This window comes from Pholcus phalangioides, unplaced genomic scaffold (assembly GCF_987345545.1).
Source record: "Pholcus phalangioides strain wild (caught in Gottingen) unplaced genomic scaffold, Ppha-v1.0 ptg000029l_1, whole genome shotgun sequence".
NCBI lineage: Eukaryota > Metazoa > Arthropoda > Arachnida > Araneae > Pholcidae > Pholcus > Pholcus phalangioides.
The window spans coordinates 7,185,048-7,205,418 of NW_028301619.1; the positions used below are offsets into that span (position 1 = coordinate 7,185,048).

General features: G+C 37.0%; 2 protein-coding genes across 3 annotated transcripts in view; both read right to left on the minus strand.

Moving 5' to 3' along the window:
* Positions 1-482: 482 nt before the first annotated feature.
* On the minus strand, positions 483-6,937 carry LOC149067631 (trypsin-like). Its single transcript, XM_089252524.1, has 7 exons — positions 6,850-6,937; positions 4,608-4,644; positions 4,411-4,478; positions 4,219-4,304; positions 2,558-2,817; positions 889-1,034; positions 483-745 (listed from the first exon to the last, which is right to left on the minus strand). Exons 1-7 carry the CDS (start codon positions 6,904-6,906, stop codon positions 560-562), a joined length of 840 nt encoding a protein of 279 aa, XP_089108650.1. The 5' UTR covers positions 6,907-6,937; the 3' UTR covers positions 483-559.
* Positions 6,938-13,095: 6,158 nt separating this feature from the next.
* The window catches only part of LOC149067632 (epithelial serine protease-like), an 83,605-nt gene continuing 76,329 nt past the window's right edge, over positions 13,096-20,371 (minus strand). Inside the window, exons 6-8 of one of the 2 annotated variants that reach the window (XM_089252461.1) lie at positions 19,829-20,091; positions 19,107-19,252; positions 13,096-13,307 (exon numbers count right to left, since the gene is read on the minus strand). In XM_089252461.1, the coding sequence (XP_089108587.1) occupies positions 13,122-13,307; positions 19,107-19,252; positions 19,829-20,091 (595 nt within the window). In that variant the 3' untranslated portion in view covers positions 13,096-13,121. Of the gene's footprint in view, positions 13,308-17,064; positions 17,262-19,106; positions 19,253-19,828; positions 20,092-20,371 lie in introns of those variants that run through there. The other variant, XM_089252460.1, reaches the window with a different exon arrangement.

A 20,371-nucleotide genomic window follows, 5' to 3' on the forward strand; every position in this document is an offset into this window, starting at 1 on the left:
CAGGTCGATAAGATACTCACATAAAGTACCAAAGGATGTTTAGAGATGTCGCGAGTTCGACACCAGGTTCGTCCTTGTCAGAAACTTTCCTGCCACAGGGGTATAATAGAAACGGCAACATATGACCCACACATATAACGACACAGAAAAAGATTGCTACCGTAGAGAGTCCCGCATCGAGGGGTTTGTGCACCAACCTCACGGTGAGTATAAAACAAGCTGCCGTATTCGGAATCGGCAATAAATTGTAGGTCGCGGCCTGATTATCTTACGTATGCAGAAATGACCGTGGTGCGACAAAAATGATCAAAATGATTAATATTCTCGGGCGAAGTTTATCTACTCTTCCATCCATGTCTGAATCAGCGTTGAGTCCTCACAATTAAGTTTTTTTTTGTCTCGTTCAAGAAGTGAACAAGACTATTGCCTCGACCGGTTTACATGCGAAATCGAAAAAACAGTTATATATATATACACATCAGTTCCTTTATTCATTCCTTGTTTTTTCAAATAGCCTCTGAAAAAATTTCATCACCAAATAACTTGGAAGAAGAAACTTTTAATAAAAGCACATGTCTGAAGTATCTTCTGCAATCTCGGCAATCCAGTCTATGAACGATGCTGTGGCTGTATACACTGCTGGTATCATAGGTTGAGCACACCCAAAAAACGAAACAAACGATGCTACTCCAATGGCTACGGGAATGTTGTTGTCGTTGTACACAAGCGGACCTCCCGAATCCCCCTATGAATATTTTATCAAATACAAAATCTTAACCATGAACTTTACACTTGTTTTTTTATAAATGAAAAAAAGCACTCACGTAAAAGAAATATATATCAAAGAGAAACGAAAAGGTATAATTCGAATAGCGTGAACTAACTTACAAAACAAATACCGTTTGTACCTCCTCCTGCACATACATGTTTATCCGTCACCGTAATCGTCAAGAAACTATAAGCAAATTGACAGACTGGAAGAGGAGGCACCGGAAGACTTGCCATCATCAGCTGCTCACTAGCTTGTTCATTCCCTAGGAATTGAAAAATTTATTGTTCATTCCCCAGGAATTGAAAAATTTATTGTTCATTCCCCAGGAATTGAAAAATTTATTTTTCATTTTATGGTAATTATAAGTCATTTTGCGCTTTAAATTTTCTGATCAGACCCAGATCTACAGTCTCGAAAATGAAAAAAAAACCACAGTTATACAGTCAGCCCTCCGTATTTGCGGTTTTCGAATTCACTGTCTTTCCTAGGTTTTTGGAAAATGCTTTTGAAGTAATAATCCTCGTATCGGAACAAAATATAAGTTGTACTTGTTACGTAAACGTTTAAAAAATCTCTCTTAAAGGTTTTTCTGGTGCTTCTGAAAATATTTATACAAGACTGTTGTGTAAATGTTTCCAAAAGCGAAAAACATGCAGGAAAATTCGAAATAAGGACAAAGGTTACCTTCATTGCTGAGGTTTCCCGTTATTACGGCATTAATGAGTTCACAGTCAAATATATCAATAATTAAGAACGCAAAATTTGATCAGCCATTGCTGTTCCTACACCTGCTACTACTGTATACAGCCCTAGATACGTGGCCCCCACAAGAGTGGGGCTGACAGGGCTCCAGAACTGGGGGCCCAGGATGATTCTCATCATTTGTTTGTTTTTCCCGCCATAAATTCACTCTAAAGGGGACCCGTTAAAAGTTTGATGTAGGGGCCCCGCTCCAGGACGCGGAGGCCATGCCTAGATCCACATGTCTCTCATGTAGAAAGTGCTGTTTTTCTGTGGGTGCGATAAAAAAAAGACATCATTATCCAAACTATAGCCCCCATTGTTTAATCTGCAAATCCTGAGAATTAGAACGTGTAAACCTCAGATACGTCACTCATACGTCCCTGCAAGGGAGTGTAGTTATTAAAATAAAAAAAAATTTACTTTTTATACAAACACTCTGTCCTCAAAAACCTAATTAGAAAGTTTTTTCCCTGTCTTTCCTGAGGCCAACAAAAAAAATTTCACGTTTCTAAGCGCAATATTCGCTGAGATATTTGAATTCAAGTAACAGAGAAAAAAGTTAAAGGAAAAACAGCATAAACGCGGGTAAAATGCGTTCCCCCCCCCCCATCTACACTGCTCCCTCCAGCAACTTCTGCACCACGAGAAGTACATATTGCTGGTACTCAACAACTACAGGTAAGCCTACATATCTGAAATTATGAACTCGGTTGTCCTTCTCTATCTTTTATGATTTGGCGGCATCCAGTGAAGGGAATGGAAGCAAAACTGTTCGGAATCGGCTTTGAACTTTGTGCTCCCACGTGGATAAAATTTCCGTAATATTGTAATTAAGGAAGCATTAGCGTTTCGTCTTATGTACATTTTTGGATGGGTTGAATTTTGAATGTTAATTGCATAAAACCTATTTTTATTCTTTCATTTTTCTGATATGCACGTAACATTACACTTATATGGCACATTATGTTCGGTGCTCAATATCTCGGAAGAAAAAAACGCCATAAAAATTTTTGAAAATCAGTGTTTTAATGTTTAACTTACCGTTTTCAACGGCTCCCCAGCCCATAGAACTGGCTTCGATAGAATCGTATGTCTGTCCCGATCTGGGAAGACAAATATTATTAATAAGCCGACTCAACTGAACTGGCTCCGTCACACGTAGGATTGCAATATCATTTTCTGAGCCTCTGCCATATCCAGGATGTACAAGTACATCACTAAAATGAATCAAGGTTTCAGGCCCGTCTCTATTATTGGTTCCGACCACTCCATGAAGTGGAACATCATTTCCTTCACTGTCTCTGTTAATTAAAGGGGGCGGCGAATTATTAAAAGACATGTATATCAATAGAATAATTTTTGCTAAGGAATTAGATTTTTAAGCATTAAAATGAATATTGTAAAGTATGTTTCCATTCGAATCCGGACAACTATTACTGCAGATGACCGGCAGCACTAATTGTGATCGTACTTTTAAATAAACTTCTAGTAATTCTTTAGGTCAGTGGTTCTCAACCGGTGCTCCAAGGGCTCCGTGTGCACCTCTCAGGGGCTCCACGGCAGCTCGAGGAAAATAAAATGAATCAGTAAATTTGATAGATAAATAAATAAGAAAGGTTCTACAAGGTTCTGCCATAAAAATTACGTACAAGAAAGGGCTCCTCGAATCAAACAGGGAGGGCTCCGCCATAGAAATTATATACTTAAAAGGGCTCCACGAGTCAAAAAAGGTTGAGAAACACTGCCTTAGGTTATTTAGGTGACTTGGTCAATAGATCTACACTAAACCTGTGACGTTCACTATACAGAATTTATTCGAATCGTTTTCGCTTAAGAAGTTTTATCATGCTCAAGTATGCCTTTAATTATTATTTACGTTGCATAAACTGAAATTTTGTTTGTTTATATGCACATCTGTAAATTTCAAATCGTGTATTTATACCGTGTGACACTGAACTTATCAACGTACAAACTTAAAAAAAAAAGTGATGAGATAAGCATACTAAAACTAACACATTTTTTTGTTTTTCATTGCATAAGCGTGGATAACGAAGTCTGTAGCTGTCTTTGGGCATTATTGGTGTGTCCATTGAATCAAAATATTATTAGGATATGAAGAATTGCACAAAGGAATCTTTACTTTTACAGCGTTTCTCTAAGTTCCTTATTCATAAAACTGTATCTTCTTCACGATGCGGTATTTTTTTTCGCAGTTTGACTTCGTATATGCTTGAAAATGGCACAGCGTTCTCAAAATTTGTAAAAATGCAGAATGAATAAGAATAAGGAACTTTAAAGCAGGGCCGTCTTAAGAGCATCATGGGCACCCGGGCTGGTTTTTTTGAATCCCTACCTGATAAATTCTAGAACATTTCAACCAGATCTCATTTTCTGAGGCCTTCTCTTCCGTTGAGGCCCTCGGGCCGTGCCCGGTTGGGCCCACGCGTTAAGACGGCACAGCTTTAAGGAATTTTGTGGAAAAATAAAGACAACGGTACCACAATAGCAAGACCTTGCTATTGTGGTACCGTTTCTACCTAATAACACTGCAATACAATAGTGCCTGAATAGTTAGATGTACAAGTAACCTCAATACCACCCATAAAGTTTGCACCATGAGTTCAGAATGGCTGTTATAATTTCTTATGCAACGAATTGCTGTTATACTGTTTGATATAATCATGTGTTTATTTAATGGTTACCTTACACAATGAGCAGCTGTGGCAACTAGTCGAGTTGATATCAGGAAAGCGCTGCAAATAAATTTTCCATCGTGGTGCAATGAAACCTGAAACATTCTTCAATTTATGGAGTGGAACTCGTTAAAGGGAATATACCAAACATAAAAATCATTAAATATTATGTTCAGAATCGAATTTTGAATTGACACTCACCATCCACGGGAATTCTCCTTCTCCAGCGGGACGGCCTTGGACAATCCTCGAAGATAATTCCCAATCATCTATAAAAGAAAAAATGTATGTATTTCATCTGCCACGTGACTGCATATATAAATGTTTTTATTCATCGAGCTATTTCACTATATTATTACAGAAACGAACGATGAAGTGTTTACTGGTATGAATAGTACCTGTTGTATTGTTCGGGTTCGTATAGCTTGAAGCTACCTGAAAAGGAAAAAAAAATAAAGATCTACTCTTTGATAATTAGAATATATATTGCATAACTTTTTCGCTGAAGCTAACAAAAATTGGATGCTTCCAAAATGCACAGGATACCAAAATAACTTCCCCATAGGGCTAATAATCCAAGTTTGCATATTTCTTCTGGGCCTGATTGTTGAATTTATTTCAGAATCGTTCTTGGGGGTGAAGTCTTTCACAGTACAGAGGTGAAATGACGTACTGTATGTAACACAGATTGAAGTTTATTGTGGGACTGTAGAGCAGACATACAGTCCTATATTGTAACCACGTGACTGCATTTTTAGCAACCTCTACTCAACGCTTTACCAAAAGGGCATAATTATGGGCGCTGTCATCCAGGGCCGCAACTAGGGGGGGGGGGGTGCAGGCGGACCTGGTGCCCCGGGCGCCGGCCTAGAGGGGGCGCAAATTTCACTCTTTAACCTCTCCTTCAACATTATGAGGGGGCGCCAAAATGCGTGCTTGCCCCGGCTGACCAAGCATCTAGTTGCGGCCCTGCTGTTATCGGGCGTCGAGTTTGAGTTCACAGCAGCACTCATAGGATTAAGTCGTTGTAGGGTAGTTAGAGCAACACCACACTAAAGATATCTAGTGTGGTGTTAGAGACGTTTACATAGGTGCGTACAAAATTAGGGGCGTCGGAAGTGGTTTAGACCTGCGGGTGATCGGCTCAAGCTCAATATAGGAGATTTTGATTTTTCAATTGATTCTGGGCCTGTTTGGCCCATTGGGGTGATCAAGATTCAGTGCATAAAAATCATTATAAATTATATGAGGTTGGCCTTATGGTAAATAACCCGAACTTAAAGATTTATAACTGTTATAAAATATCATATGGAGAATTTAAATTTTTAAATAAAATTATAATCATCCTTAATAAAATTATAAATATTATTAAGGATTATAAATTATTATAAGTAATAATTATATATACAGGGTGCAAAGGTAACAGGGTGTCGGCATTTTACTGGCGAACCGTTGATCCTTGAGTCATACTTCCAATTAGAAAAAGTATCCAAATAACGTGTAGTACTCAGATATGTCATTCACATGTTGCAAAGGGTGGTGTATAGTTATTAAAATAGAAAAATAACTTTTTATACGTACACACTGTGCTCAAAAACCCAATTACAAAGTTTTTGCTCTGTCTCTTCTGATGCCAACTAAAAAAATTACACGTTTCTAAGTGCAATATTCACTGAGATATTCGAATTCAAAAAAAGGAGAAAAGTTTGGAAAAAGCATCGTTAAATATTTATAAATCGTTTTTTTCCCGCGTTTAATGCTGTTTTTTGCCCAACTTTCCTCCGTTTTTCGAATTCGAATATCTCAGTAAATATTGCACTTGGGAACGTGGAATTTTTTTAGTTGACATCAGAAGAGACAGAGCAAAAACTTTCTAATTGGGTTTCCGAGCACAGGGTGTACGTATAAAAAGTTATTTTTTTTATTTTAATAATTATACCACCCTTTGCAACATGAATAACATATCTGAGTACTACACGTTTTTTTGGAAACTCTTTCTGATTGGAAGTATGGAGCTCAAGGATCAACGGTTCGGCAGTAAAATGCCATACGTCCTGTTACTAATGCACCCTGCATATATATTTTTCATTTTGTTATATACAGGGTGGTGACTAGGAGAGGGAATAGGATCTGATACTCCGAGAGCTGGACGATGAAGGGCGCTGAGTACTCCTTTTCCATTAAAAATTACGAAGGGCGGAGGGGAGGCAAAATGAATATTGGTCCTGAAAGAGTAAATTTTTGTTTCTAATTTCGGCTATGGGTATATGATCGTGCGGGCTAGCGTACCTTAAATAACAACGAAATTTGAAAAATTTTGCTGAATTTGAACTGTTAATTCAATATCAAGCATGGAATTTTAAATTGACTAAGAACCAAATTAATGAATAACTGATTAAGTCGATGAAAAAACAAAAAACTTATAGCTCAGAATTTTTCTCAACATTCCTTTAAAAATTGAATAACGTCTACTGGTGTGGTTTCTGAAATCAATTCAAATTTCAATCTTCTTTTTTTCATTGTCGATTCACGCATTCCTCATTATACATAATCTGTAATTGGAGCAATGGAACCGAAGTGGTTGAAACACGATTTGATACTTGATTAATGGTAATTAAGTAATGAAAATGATGAACTTACCATTGGAGATAACAAGCTAAACGTTAGAGAAATGATTATACATGAACGATTTTTCATATCTTATATTCTAACTACAAGTTAGTTAACAAGCGTTAGGAATGGTGTTTTATGAAAAAATCACTAGTTGATCCATAGTTATGAAGTTGGGACAGATGCTGCGGGTCCAGATGAGGGCATCAGGTCTCCATCAATCAATCTCTTTTGATAGGTGATAAACTTTTCGTCTTCAGTCTTTGACACAGGCGGGTAAGCATTTTCAGTGCACGTGATAAGATTTCCTATTAAAACATTTGAAATTTATTAAAAATCCGTATTTTTCTTCTGAATCAATTACTGGATAATTTAACCATGTATATCAGAATTTAATAAAATTTAATTGTAATCACATTTTTTCAACAGAAAAATCAATTCTTTCATCGATGACATCGATTGACTTCTATTACAGTTGTCATGATGATAGACTTCAAGTTGTTTTTACTTTTGTATTTCTCAATACAATCTCAAAATAAGGTAGGTTTTATATCGTTGCTATAGTCAAATTCCAAAATAAGCTAATTATCGGAAAGCAAAGTTGTTTTATTGCCTTAAGTATTGTTTTATTGAGCGTTTTTATTGTATTCGAGTTTTGCTCATTGTCTTTCCTTAAGAGATAAGTACAATGCCGAAAAATGGTTGTAATTTCTCAGTCAAATAGATCTTTAATCAATAGTCACAAACTCCGGTTCGAAAGGCAATCTAACCTGATTTTATTAACCCCTCTCCCAAAGCGATTAAATTTTATTTTTTTATCATTTTAAAATAGGATTATATGGACGTGAAGTTAGATTTAATACACAGTATATGTATGGTATACCTATAAGTGTCGTTGGTAAATTTGATAAATACTTGTATAATCAATATCTGTGATTATGTATTATAACCCTAGTGTAATTGGTGAATTTGATAAATATGAAAAAATTCCAAGTGAGTCTAGTATGTGTGATAAATACCTATAGGTGGACCCCGATATAATGATAACAAATTTTACGATCGTACCCCGATATAATGATAGATTACGCGTATGAATTATCATATATAATATATCATATAGTACGATTTATCATGTTTACCAACGACGTTATGCTTATGTAAACTATGCATAATCGCAGGTAACAGTAATTAATTTAGGGAAATTTATTCAACTTACCAAAATGCTCGACGATTATGCATAATAACGGGTTTTACCGTGTCACATAAAATAATGCAATACATAGCTTACATATCTTCCCAAATACGAAGTTCATGAATTAGAAAGAAAAAAAATTATTGAAGGATGATGTGATGAATGGTGTCACTATCCCGGATGCAACTAGAGTCACCGATTTGGGAATTCTCATTGACGAGCGACTTAAGTTTTCTGAACATTGTTCAGCGGTTGTCAAAAAAGCGAATAGAATGCTTGGTCTCATTTTCAAAAAGGTCTCTTCGCGTTCTCCTAAAGTCATTCTTCCGCTTTTTCGAGGCTTAGTTCGTCCTGGACTGGAGTATGCTGTAAGGTTTTGGAGACCACACCTACAGAGGGACATAGACTTGGTTGAAGGGGTGCAGAGAAGAGCTACGCGTGTCCTTATTGGCACACAGGGCTTGAGTTATGAAGAAAGACTTCATTTTTTGAATATGTTTACATTGGATGAACGCAGGTGTCGAGGAGATATGATCGAAGTGTTCAAAATTTTCAATGGGATGGATAGGATGGACCATGAACTTTTAGTACACCGCCAATCGACTGCTTTTACAAGGGGACACCAGTATCGATTGGTGAGGGACAATGCAAGGTTATGGTGTCGCAGGGAATTTTTCTCCAATAGGGTTGTTAATAAATGGAATAGCTTACCCCCGGAGGTAGTAAATTGTAACACAATTGACACGTTTAAAAAGAAATACGATAAACATGTTGGGGTAAATCGAGAAGCTATCCATTCTTAGAATAAGACAACCATGAGTATTCTTTATGGGCATTGTGTAATATTTTATCATGTGTATATATGGTTTGTAATTTGTGTTAATTGCATTTTTAATTGGGTTGCTGTATTTTTGAAACATATGACATCCATATTTTTATGGGCATCTTTTTATCAGCCACCTCGTTGGGCATTTTGCCTGTTGTGGCGTTGTATTTGTATTTGTATTTTCTTTTATTCCGCATGGCCACGTCAAAAAGAACATTTTTATAATTTTTCAAACTTTTCTCCCACACAATCAATGTTAAATTTTATTTTAAGAAATACAATCAGTATTAATTATTATTAGGCTGAAATACTATTACAGAATCAATCAGTGACCACCAGTCCTCAACGGCGCAATTATTACGGCAGGTGAATTTTTCTTGTAATTGAAACAAGAAAACGTCCTAAGAATAATGAATGATCCTCCTGAGATTGCCTCATACCTGAAAAATTGAGAAATGCCCGCACATTTGTTGGTCTGTCTAATTAATACAGCAACCTGTATGAAGATCATTCTATCCAACACAACGTCCAAACTCAGCTCTGCCGCACTTCTTTTTTTGCAAAGAAATGTGCAAAGTCCGTGTTTTTCGTTTGCAAAAAATTGTGTTGGACCTTGACCCTTGATGTTAGATGATTCGGTACATAGATGCGGCCATGTGTGTAATTAATTATTGAAACTTTATTATTATCTTCTAACCTGATGAATTGTCACTGTAAGTGCTTACAACAAAAAATGAATAATATAAAATTTTACTTTTTTATTTAATTATTTATTTAGTTCCAATATGAATTCTTCTCTTAAGAATCTAATTTTTGTCAAACTTTCGATATAAACGACCTCCCAATATAACGTCCGTTTTGCATGGGGCCGGTCGTTATAACTAACTTCGACTGTATATGTATTTCTTTTGATAACATTACTTTTATAGGGAATATTTTTTTCAACTCGAACCTCTTGGTGTCTGATTTTGTCTTTAGGGGACGACCCTCGGCAAAACAGGGATTGCAAACCTCAAACCTTGCAAACTAAGGTGAAAGATGTTTACTCAATCGATAAGTATAAGTGTTAAAAACAAAACATAATATTATTAATAAAATTTGGTTTTCTCTACATACGCTGTGTGATCTCGTTTATTAACCCTTCAACCCGTTCAATGTTTTTGACGTAACATTACGTCGGGAGTTCTATTGAAGCTAAACATAACGCCATTCTTTTGCTTGCCTAGTGTATGCGGTGATTTGAGATAAGAAATTAACCTTGAGAATTTTTTGTGTGTGAATGGATAAAAACACGTTTTTCACTCATGAAATCTTTATTTCCCATTTTTTTCTCTACTTGTTCATTGCTTGGGGGTTGCATATTAGAATAATTTCGTAGAGGAGAGAGGATTTGAAACTGACTAGTGAATTACCAAATTATAAATACAATCACGTACAATATACAAAGGCGTTTCTGAAAATATTGGGAGGGCTCAAATATACTGGGGGGAAGGGTGCTCAAACCCAATATTCCCTGTGTATTATCGAGATTGTGGAAAATACTGAGTGGAGTCAGGCTCATGAACCGGGTAAAAGTTTACACCTCCTATGATAATTTGACATAGTTCACTAGCTGTTCATTTGGCATTATATCGTTATTCATACATTATATTATACCCAATAGTTCTTTTTCGACAAGATATTACGCTTGAGAATTAATTTCTTATTCTGAATTGTTTTTAATTTAATATATGTTTCATTCCGCATCGTTGATTTGTGCATGGTGCTAGAATCTAAAAGCTCAGTTTAAGTGAAGGGAATTAAATTCACGGGTGCATCGGAAGTGTTTTAGATGTGTGGAAGCGTTCTTTTTAGTGTTTCGGTGGGCGCTGGTGATCGTCTTCAGTTTCATGTAAAAATTCTGATTTTTGAATAAATTCTCGTTTGCTCGGACGTATGCCAAAATGAAATAAAAGTACTGGGGGTGCTCGGCGCACCTATGATTGCACGCAACAGTTTTACCTGCGAAGTTATATAAACAGTCCTGTAGGAAGTTTTAAAATCTCTCGTAAGAAAGGGGGAGGGAGTGAAACCAAGGCTTGTTTTTTAAAACGAGAAACAAATGATTGTTCCTTGGCCAGGAATCGCTACCTATTCCAATGATGAATGGGGGACATCTCCTCCAATCTCTATATATACCACTTGTCTATTGTAATTGAATCGCTAAAACCTATTTATGCAAGTAATCCTGTACGTGAAAACATATTAAAAAAAATTAATTTAACTAGAATTAACTCTACTTCCCTGTTTTCTTTAGAATAGTTTCCACTTCTGGCAAATTTATGCAGGGGAATTTAAGCCCCTCTTATTTTTAGCATTCGCAAGCCTAGATATTTTGTAAAGTTGATTTCTCACTGGAACACTTTTCCCTTACTCTTTGATTTGCACCTGCTGAAAATCGGAAGATAGTCTAAATCATTAAAAAGATATGGCATATTGAAGGGGGTTTAGTGATTTATGTTGTGCCGCTTAAAGGGTTAATAAATAAAAATCAGTTGGACCATTTTGAATTGCCTTGCCTTTATGCATAAGAACATGAGTATCTCCCAGTCTCCAGAGTAGTTGTATTCAGACTTTTCCTAGAGCCACATAATATCGATCTCTCTAGGGCTTAACCCATTTGTATAACCACTTGTACTCATTTGAGTACAGCTTAACGAAGAACTACTACTACTACTGAACCAGACATGCACCTCGTCCATATTCCTTTGCGGAACCTCTAACGTATTGGTTTGTTGGAATGTGCGTGTATGTGTAGTGAAACTTGACGTGAAGTTTGTTTCTGTGTAATGCTTGTTATGTGTAGTGCTACCATCTTCCACCAGTTTTATTAACTATGAGTGAAGTGTAATGATTGAATGATTTATCGTTGTAGGCCTGTTGCTCTCTGTGGCGAGTCTTTCTAACGGGGAGATCGGCTCGCATTTGCGCCTCGAAGTTGGGAGCCATTAACGAAGAACTGCACACCTACTCGTGCGAATACAGCTTAAGAAGAGCACAAGAAAACACGTGTGTTGCAAATTATTTCGGGAAAAAAATACTCGGCACAAATGGGTGCATGGAAAAATTTAACAGATTTTCGTTATAAGTGAATTAATCAATTTACGATTTTATAACGACGTGAATTTGGTTTGGCTACGTGTTTCCTATAAAACCATATACACTATACACTGGCGTATGCAAGCCCCTCCTTGAGCTAAAGTTTTTGTAGTAAAAAAAAAACCCTGTTCCGAAGAAAAAAAATGACGTAACCTCACTTGCAGGGCCGTCTTAAGAGTATCACGGGCGCCCGGGCCAAGTGATTTTTCTGAGGCCCTACCTGGCAAATTCTCATTTTTACGGGGGGGCCCCCCCAATCCATGCCCGGGTGAGCCCATACATTAGGATGGCACAGTGCAACCGCCCCCTTGAGAAAATACTTCATACGCCTGTGACAGCGTACATTAGAATTTCCCAAACTTTGTTCTATCGCCCTCTCCCTTCTTCAGAAATTTTTATTTCTTATCGCTCCAAACCCAGCCTACCCACAAGATCCAATGTTTATATCTGTAGATCCTACCACCCCTGGACCATTCCATCGCCCCACCAGAGAGCGGTATTGCCAACTTCGGTAAACACTAGTGTATCTCTAACGCGACCGACTTGCCGAGAGTTCATGATCAACCAGTGTATAAGTCACCTTCGCAAAATATTTTTGGGTGTAAAATAATTGTGAAAGTTGTAATAATGTACACGGCTATGATTTCCACAACAAGTGTATCATGACACTTTACACTTGCTGTAGTGCTGCGAGATATATATTTAATGTTCCAATCATATTCCCAAGAGTTATGCGAAAAATCCTCTGTAAAGAGTTTGGGATTTCCCGATCTATAGAGTACATGTAGATTATTGCAATTTTGCAAATACTGTGTGTAATGTATTATTGAATATTGGGTTATTTTACGGATCTTTTATTTTCCACGGCACTTTTTTTAAAATCTTAAGCATTTTTTTTAGTTCTTGTAAAATTAGTTAAATAATTTTTATTTCGATTATTTTGTCTTTCATTTATTTTTCCTCCGTTAATTTTGTTTTCTATTGCTTGCATTCCGGTATGTAGCCTCATAATCAATCTGGAAGTTGAATAATAGAACGAATAGAATAGATATAAATATTTTCAAAAATATAAAATCAACAATTTGTATGTTTTTTGTAAGTTTTTATTTTTGAGCAGAAATTACTTTTACACAACCTTTATTTACATCATACGAAACATATTTCGGATGAATCTCGAGTGGATCTTTTTAACCATCTTTCATAAGAAGCGGTCGCCGTATATACAGCAGGAACGAATGGAAATGCACATCCTAAAGTGGACACAAAAGAAGCAACACCAATAGCCACTGGACCTCTTTCATTTATGTACACGAGAGACCCACCGGAATCACCCTGGAGAGAGAAAAAAAAACCAAACGTTTGGCCATAATTGATTCTGACATTAGCAAACACATTGTCTTGCTTCAATTCTCGGTTTATTGCATTGAAATAAAAAGTGACATAATTCAGTTTGAAATTTGCCTTGAAAGAAATTAATAATGGTGGAAAGTAATGTATACAGGGTGGATACCATCGACCGCCCTCATTACAGACGTGATTCCTTGTGAAAAACTAATATATATACGTATATGGGAAAGTGTTTTCAGTTTTTTTTCTTCTAATTTTGACCAATAATTATGGAGTTATAAGGCATTAAAAGCTGATGACGTCAGTTTCGAATCCAGCCAAATTCACCAAACATGCACCAAACGTATAACTTTGTGTTTTTTAGCTGATAGCAATGCTATAACCCTGAGAGCAATCAAAAAAGCTAAAAAGCTTTGCAAACCAGTTTTTTTCCTTGCCCTTTCCCTCAAAAAATTAACTGGACTTAACAGTGAAGGCAGAGAATTACCGAATTTTGGCAAAAAAATTTTGATTTTGTTAAAACAATTTTTTCAATAGATTTCGTTTCACTAAAACTTTACGTATCTGGTGATAAATTTGACAATATAGTGGGGGCGCGAAGGTAACACGTAATAGCAAGGTTAACACCAATCGCGAAAGAAAATAACTGAACTTGGCTTCTAACGGGATTGAGTATTTCAGTTCAATTTTAATTAGAGGCAACGCGCTCTCTGCATGGGGGATATTATTATTATTTTTTTGGGTGTTTGGCGTGTAACTGACCGTTAGAAAACTGACACGTCACAAAATTTCAAAACGTTATAACTCCCTTAATATTCATCCGATTCTAAAAATGAAAAAACACTTTTCCATATTAGTTTTCCACAAGAAATCACGTGTGCAATTTTTGGGCGGTCGATAGTATTGACCCTGTGTAAATGACATATCAGAATAGTAAAAGAAATATGCCTAATCGGATGCAACCAATGGCAATGCTGTTAGCAGTGAATTCGAAAATTAGCAATCTGAACACTAAAATGAAAGGAGATGGAGAACAAAATCTCAATTAGATAGTTGCATACTTTATAATTTTGGGCATAGTTTCCCAAACTTTTGTCCCATCGCCCCTTTCTCCAATTTTTTTTTCTTATCATCCATCTCAAGCCAACCCATAGGATCATATAGTATAGCCATAGCTTTTACTTCCCTCCGGACAATTCCATCGTCCTCAGGAGGGTGGTATCGCCCACTTTGGGAAACACTGATTTAGAGTATAGGGGGGGGGGTCTCAAACCATTTTTAGATTTGCGAGTTTGCTCAGAATCGAAAGAAGAGCACTCGTACTGCATTACGCAGAGTAAAATGCACGAAACGCTATATATTTAGGACATTTTTAGCCGGATCCACACCCGCAGAATTCCCCAGTGCAAAAATCAGTTTTTGGGATGTGGCCACACAAAATCGACCATTGAAATCGCCCTCACTCGCTGTGCTAGCCACACCTCATAACCGGTTTTTGTGCTGTGGAATTCTGCGGGTGTGGATACGGCTTCAGTGTGTACAAATAGTATTGCATGTCACGTATGTCTCATTTCGTACTTATTTAATGCTCTATTACAGACATCTTCACCCTGTTTCTCGCGAACACCAAAGAGTTTTCAATGGTTGTGTCTTATTTCTTACTCCCGAATTGTTCATTGATCTATACCTCAATTAGGCACTTAATTTTCAAACTTAATTCAAGAATTAGCATTGATTGGAGTTTGAGCAGAATTACGTATTTGCATGGGTCTAAGCAGGTTATAGCCCACGGGGGTTAAGTTCGGAGAGCACGGCCAAAATTTTAGTAATTGGTGGTATAAACGGGACAAGCGCAGCAAAGTTTGAATCGCCCGCAGATGGCAAAGCCATAAATTCGCCTCTGAGTTTGAGCATATATGCTAGTGTCGTAATATGAGTATATCGGGTGAAGGATTTCAATGTTTTCCATATATAGTACATTCTTCCTGTTCGGTTCCAGCACACTTCCTCCCAAGGAATAATACTCCACACTTTGAAAAACACTACTCTCTATAGCGCTTCGTGATTAAATATTTTTCTCTGTCTTTCTTCCTTGAATTCTGAATTTCAATTTAGAAACTCCATCATTGGCTGCATTTGATCATTCGTATACATAACATACAGGGTGTTCTGTATGGACCGAGGGTTGTTAGTAGGCATCAAGAGGAATGAAAATTGCAATAGAACATGGTGGCGCAAACTTCGTTGAGAGGGTGAAAATCGCGAAAAACGCACGTAGGCTCTCTGAGGCCAGAGGAGACGAAAGGTGGATGTCAGTTGATCGCTGAATGCGTTCATGGGTTCACTCACCGGGCAATCTGACGTAAGCAGCGTCACGAAACGCCCGCGACACACCGCAGGATCTCATAGCGTGGATTGTCGTCGCTGCGGCAGACATCAAAAACATACCTGGTATCTTCGAGGGCGTCCGGGAATCGTTTTTACGTCCATGTAGACTGTGCAATGACGTCAGCGGCTGCCACTTCCAACAATTCTTGTAATAATTAATCAAATATATCTTTTTGTAGTTATTATTGTACTTTTTGTCGTTCCAACGTGACGTCAAAACCTGCATGTCTTGTTCGCGATTTTCACCCTCTCAACGTGGTTTGCAACACCATGTTCTATTGCAATTTTTGTTCTTCTTGATGTCTACTAACAACCCTCTGAGTTTGTCGCTCCATTAACAGAACACCCTGTATAGTCACTTGAGTATAACAATATCGAATGCACATAACTGAATAACCGTAATCCAATGATAGTGGCACTGGGATGTAGAAATTCTGCAACATTTCTACATATATTAAGTCATTTTATATTACGGTCACTTTTCGCAGTTAATTCGTAGCCGGCGGCATCCTCAAAAAGTAGGGGAACAATAATCCGTACTCAGAATCACAATCATAGCTTTTTCTGAGACTTCTCTATGTCCCTCCCCCACCCCCAAGGGCGGCCCGACAGGGCTCTAGCCTTGGGGCAAGGGACGATTCTGATCATTTTTTTTTTGTTTTTTCACGCTATAAACTCACTATAGAGGGGCCCGTCAAAGAACTCAGTCCAGTAGCCCCACTCCAGAATATGGGCTCCATGAACTCCTCACATATAAGTCGAAGATTGTGCACCGTCTAAAAGTACATAGTTCACTAATTGCCCGATAATCAATGAATTTAGATGTACAGTGCATGTGTACATACATATATCGTCAAAATGTTTTTCTCTACTGACATACATGCATCTTTTTACGCAACACAAACACATACGAACTTGTCTTTCCCTTCACATAGGTTCCCCAAGAGTTCCCGTTTTGAGGGCAGCAGATGTCTGAAAACAGATAGGCCCGGCCATAAATTTCTTTGGATTTGGATTTTTGTACATACATTCTGACAGGGTTGCTAAATCGGATTGGTAGATGCAATACGCGTTACTTTATTCGCGTTAGGTCTATACATATGCTTATATCTAATCTCGAGCTTTTTGGTTTTGCCGAAAAGAATTTTCATATTTTCTCCATAACCTAGATTTTTTTCGTTTTCTTGGTGATGTAAAATGAAATAATTTCTCAAAATCTCTTTTTAAAAACGTGAAACGAAAAAATTGATCGGGTTCGATATGGGTGGTTTTTTTTTCCTTTCAAAAAAGGAAAAAAATAATGGATTAAAATGGGCAATAAAAGAAGACTCGTGTGGTTTTTGAGTTATTTTTATTTTACATTAATTACAAGAAACAAATATCAGTGGCATCTGGTGCTGTTTTTCGAAGCCAACTGTTATAAGAATCTGTTGCAGTGTAGACAGACGGTATGAAGGGTATGGCACAACCTAATGCTGACCCGAAAGAAGCCACTCCAAGAGCCACGGGCCGATCGCTGTCCTTGTAAACTAGAGGACCTCCCGAATCACCCTGAAATTAGATGAAGAATTAAGAAGATAATACGTTTAAGAAGCCTTAAATTTGCGCAGATTTGGTGGTCACATGTGTTCATCTTCCGTAGAAAAATTAGTCTGTCAGCGTCAGGGGTTTTTTAAATCTACCGAATATAGTTGGTCATTTTATTAATGATTGTATATTTTGCGATTATATTTTTACGTACGATCGGGAAAAAGTTTGGCTCTTAGCAAATAATATTCAGCATTATCATTTATTTCGTTCAGTACACAAGGTGACTCCCAAAAAACACAAAAAAAAAAAACGATCCAATTTTATGAAGTGGAAACACACACTAAAACAACTATTTCATGTCGTGGAAAGCATGGAATAAAATAAAACGTAAAGGTGATAGAGGGCCGATGGATTAAGCAGTGATTTTCTATAGCTTTTCTATATTTTCCAATACCACCCGATATGCCGTGTTGCCATTCATTTTTGTGGTATGTCTCAAAAGCTTTTTTAAGAGTTAAATTTCAGCGAGTGGCCTTCTATAAGCTGTCATTGGTTCCCTCGGCATTGACGTGGTTCCTCGGGTAAGTAATAATTGAAAAACATTCTCTAGCTCCTTAACGTTTCATTTTTGAGTATGCGGTCTAGGACAGAAATGACTATTAGCGTATTCTACCGCCTCTTAAAGTTTGGCCTAGCTTTTTTAAAACGTCCTGTATATCAGTATCAAGTGATTGCTGCTGACTGACGTTATAAACACAAAAACGTTTAATAAGCAAACATGGGAGAGAGAATGCTTAAAACTGTTATTGTTTACAGTAAAATTGACCCCCCCCACTGATTCTTAAACAGTGTACTGCGGCACTTTAGAATGTTATGAGATTAGCCAGTGATGTCACGAGGTATTTTGGGGATATTTAATTAATGGAAGAGCATTAAAAACATTTTTCACATTTCAGATATCGCACACTTGTTTCGAAAAAGTGGCACAACTCAAAATAATTATATGTTACCGTATTTTTTCGCATCACACGGTATGCAGGGAAAATCAGAGAACAATAATTATCGCTCTAATAATACGAAATACAGATACTGTGTTTTGCACGTTTTTCTGCATGTTCAGAGATTGGAGAAAATGTGCTGTTGCTTTTGTATTACAACATCATATTTTGTGCAGCGCAATTATTTAAATTTTCACTCTTTTTATTCCAATTTGCGCACATGATCAAGAACCACAAAATTTTTTACAGTCTAAAATCTTAAGCTTAAATACTTATGTGCTTCCATTTAACTCATCTAATTTAAGTTAACAAATATGCTTAATATCCTACATTTTTAATAAATTTGTGGTAGAACTACATAAAGCTAGAACCATTTGGATAGTTCGTAAAACAGAAAGGATACTAAAATGTAGAAAACAGACAAGGTTCAATCAATTCTTAGAGTCTAGATATCTGAGAATTATCCATGAGATCTGTGACTCCCAAATATTCCCAGCATGTTGCTTTCTTTGGATGTTTCCCGGCATGTCGGCTGATGCAGGAGTAATACGGTATATGACGCTTTTCATGTTTTTGTCACAGGAATTTTTGTTATCGTCGAAAAGGACACTAGCTATTTTGCTTTTTATATACAACAAGTATAGCTAGTGTTGTTTTTGATGACAACATGTAAGAAATAGGAACAGTGTCACTGGTTAAAAACTATTTTGAGTTGTTTCACTTTAGAAGCATTGTGTGATGTGATAAACTGAAGAAGCCATGAGGTGAATTATGGAGAAAATTCACTTCATTGATTAGTCAACATCTGTTCGAATAATTTTGCAAATTGTACTTTGAGAGAAATCATTGAAGTTTTAATTTTACTTACATAGCATATTCCACTGTCTAGTCCACCGGCACACACATGATTCCATGTAACAGCAGCTCCAAGCCTGGCATATATGATTTGGCATAAGATGACTGGTGGTACTGGCATTTCAATAGCTTGTAAAACTTCTGCTGGTCTGCCATTCACTGGAAGAAAAAAAATCGTTTACACCATAGTTTCCCAAACTTCTTGTTCCATCACTCCTTTCTCCAGCAATTTCTCTTCGCTTCGCCCTCCAACTCAAGAAAACCCATAGGATCCTATGTTGCACCCATAGTTTCTACCGCCCTCCCCTGGACCATTCCGTCACCCCCCCCCCCCCAGGGGATGATATTACCCATTTTGGGAGACACTATTTTACATAGATAAATAGGAAGTTTTAGTTTCGTAGCTCTCATTAAAAATCTGATTTGAAAAAAATTATCAGTTAAAAAATTTAACATTCGGTGTGTGGGTACTATAAATAAACTAAAATTTACAAATTAATCGCTATAAGATGATGTTACCTGGATATACCAAGAATAATTGCACACAATGTTTTTTTCAAAACTTTCAAATTGAAAACAATAAATTCTTAAATTTAAATCTTATTATTTCTACCAACAAATTGAACTACTAACCTACTAAAATTGCTCATAATAACAATGTACACAATTAAATATAATATAAGTACTCTATTCAACATACTCGTGGGTCATAATTTGATATTAATTGACATTTACTTCGTTCCGTGACACCCCAACCCATTCCAGTTGCTTGAAGAAATTCAAATCGTCTTCCAGAACGAGGTAAGCAGATAGTCTGAACCTGATCAGAGAGTTTCATGGCTTCTGATGTTCTGAGGATCGCTATGTCTCCTTCGGATCCTCTCCCGTATTGAGAATGTGCAATGACTTTTCTGAAACGGATTCTTCTGGACGATCCATTTCTGCGTACACTACCAACGACACCCTGGAATGCAGATGCTGGAGCAACACCATTTCGACTACAATATATCAAATGAAAAAAATGAAAAACAAAACCACATCAGCAATTTCAGTATTTTCAGTACAAAGGAGAAGTTTGCATTCAGCTTCGAACAGATTATTCATTATTTCTATTAAAGGAGACAAGTACATGTAGGGGAAACTTGTACCTTGACCGTACATTGAAACACTTGAAATAGTTTTGACAGTATTGCGTTCTGGCTGACGTTTTTTGGAGTGCAAGAGATTAGAAATACATAACCTTCAACTGAATGTGGCTTCAACTTTTTGTCTATGGCA

What these genes read in the sequence shown, in the direction of transcription:
- LOC149067631 (XM_089252524.1), bottom strand. Translation starts at nt 6,906, where the DNA reads ATGAAAAATCGTTCATGTATAATCATTTCTCTAACGTTTAGCTTGTTA. An exon ending in GAACCCGAACAATACAACAG is followed by an intron (nt 4,479 to 4,607) that starts GTACTATTCATA and finishes TTTCTTTTATAG; the next exon opens with ATGATTGGGAATTATCTTCG. An exon ending in GTACAAACGGTATTTGTTTT is followed by an intron (nt 746 to 888) that starts GTAAGTTAGTTC and finishes AAATATTCATAG; the next exon opens with GGGGATTCGGGAGGTCCGCT.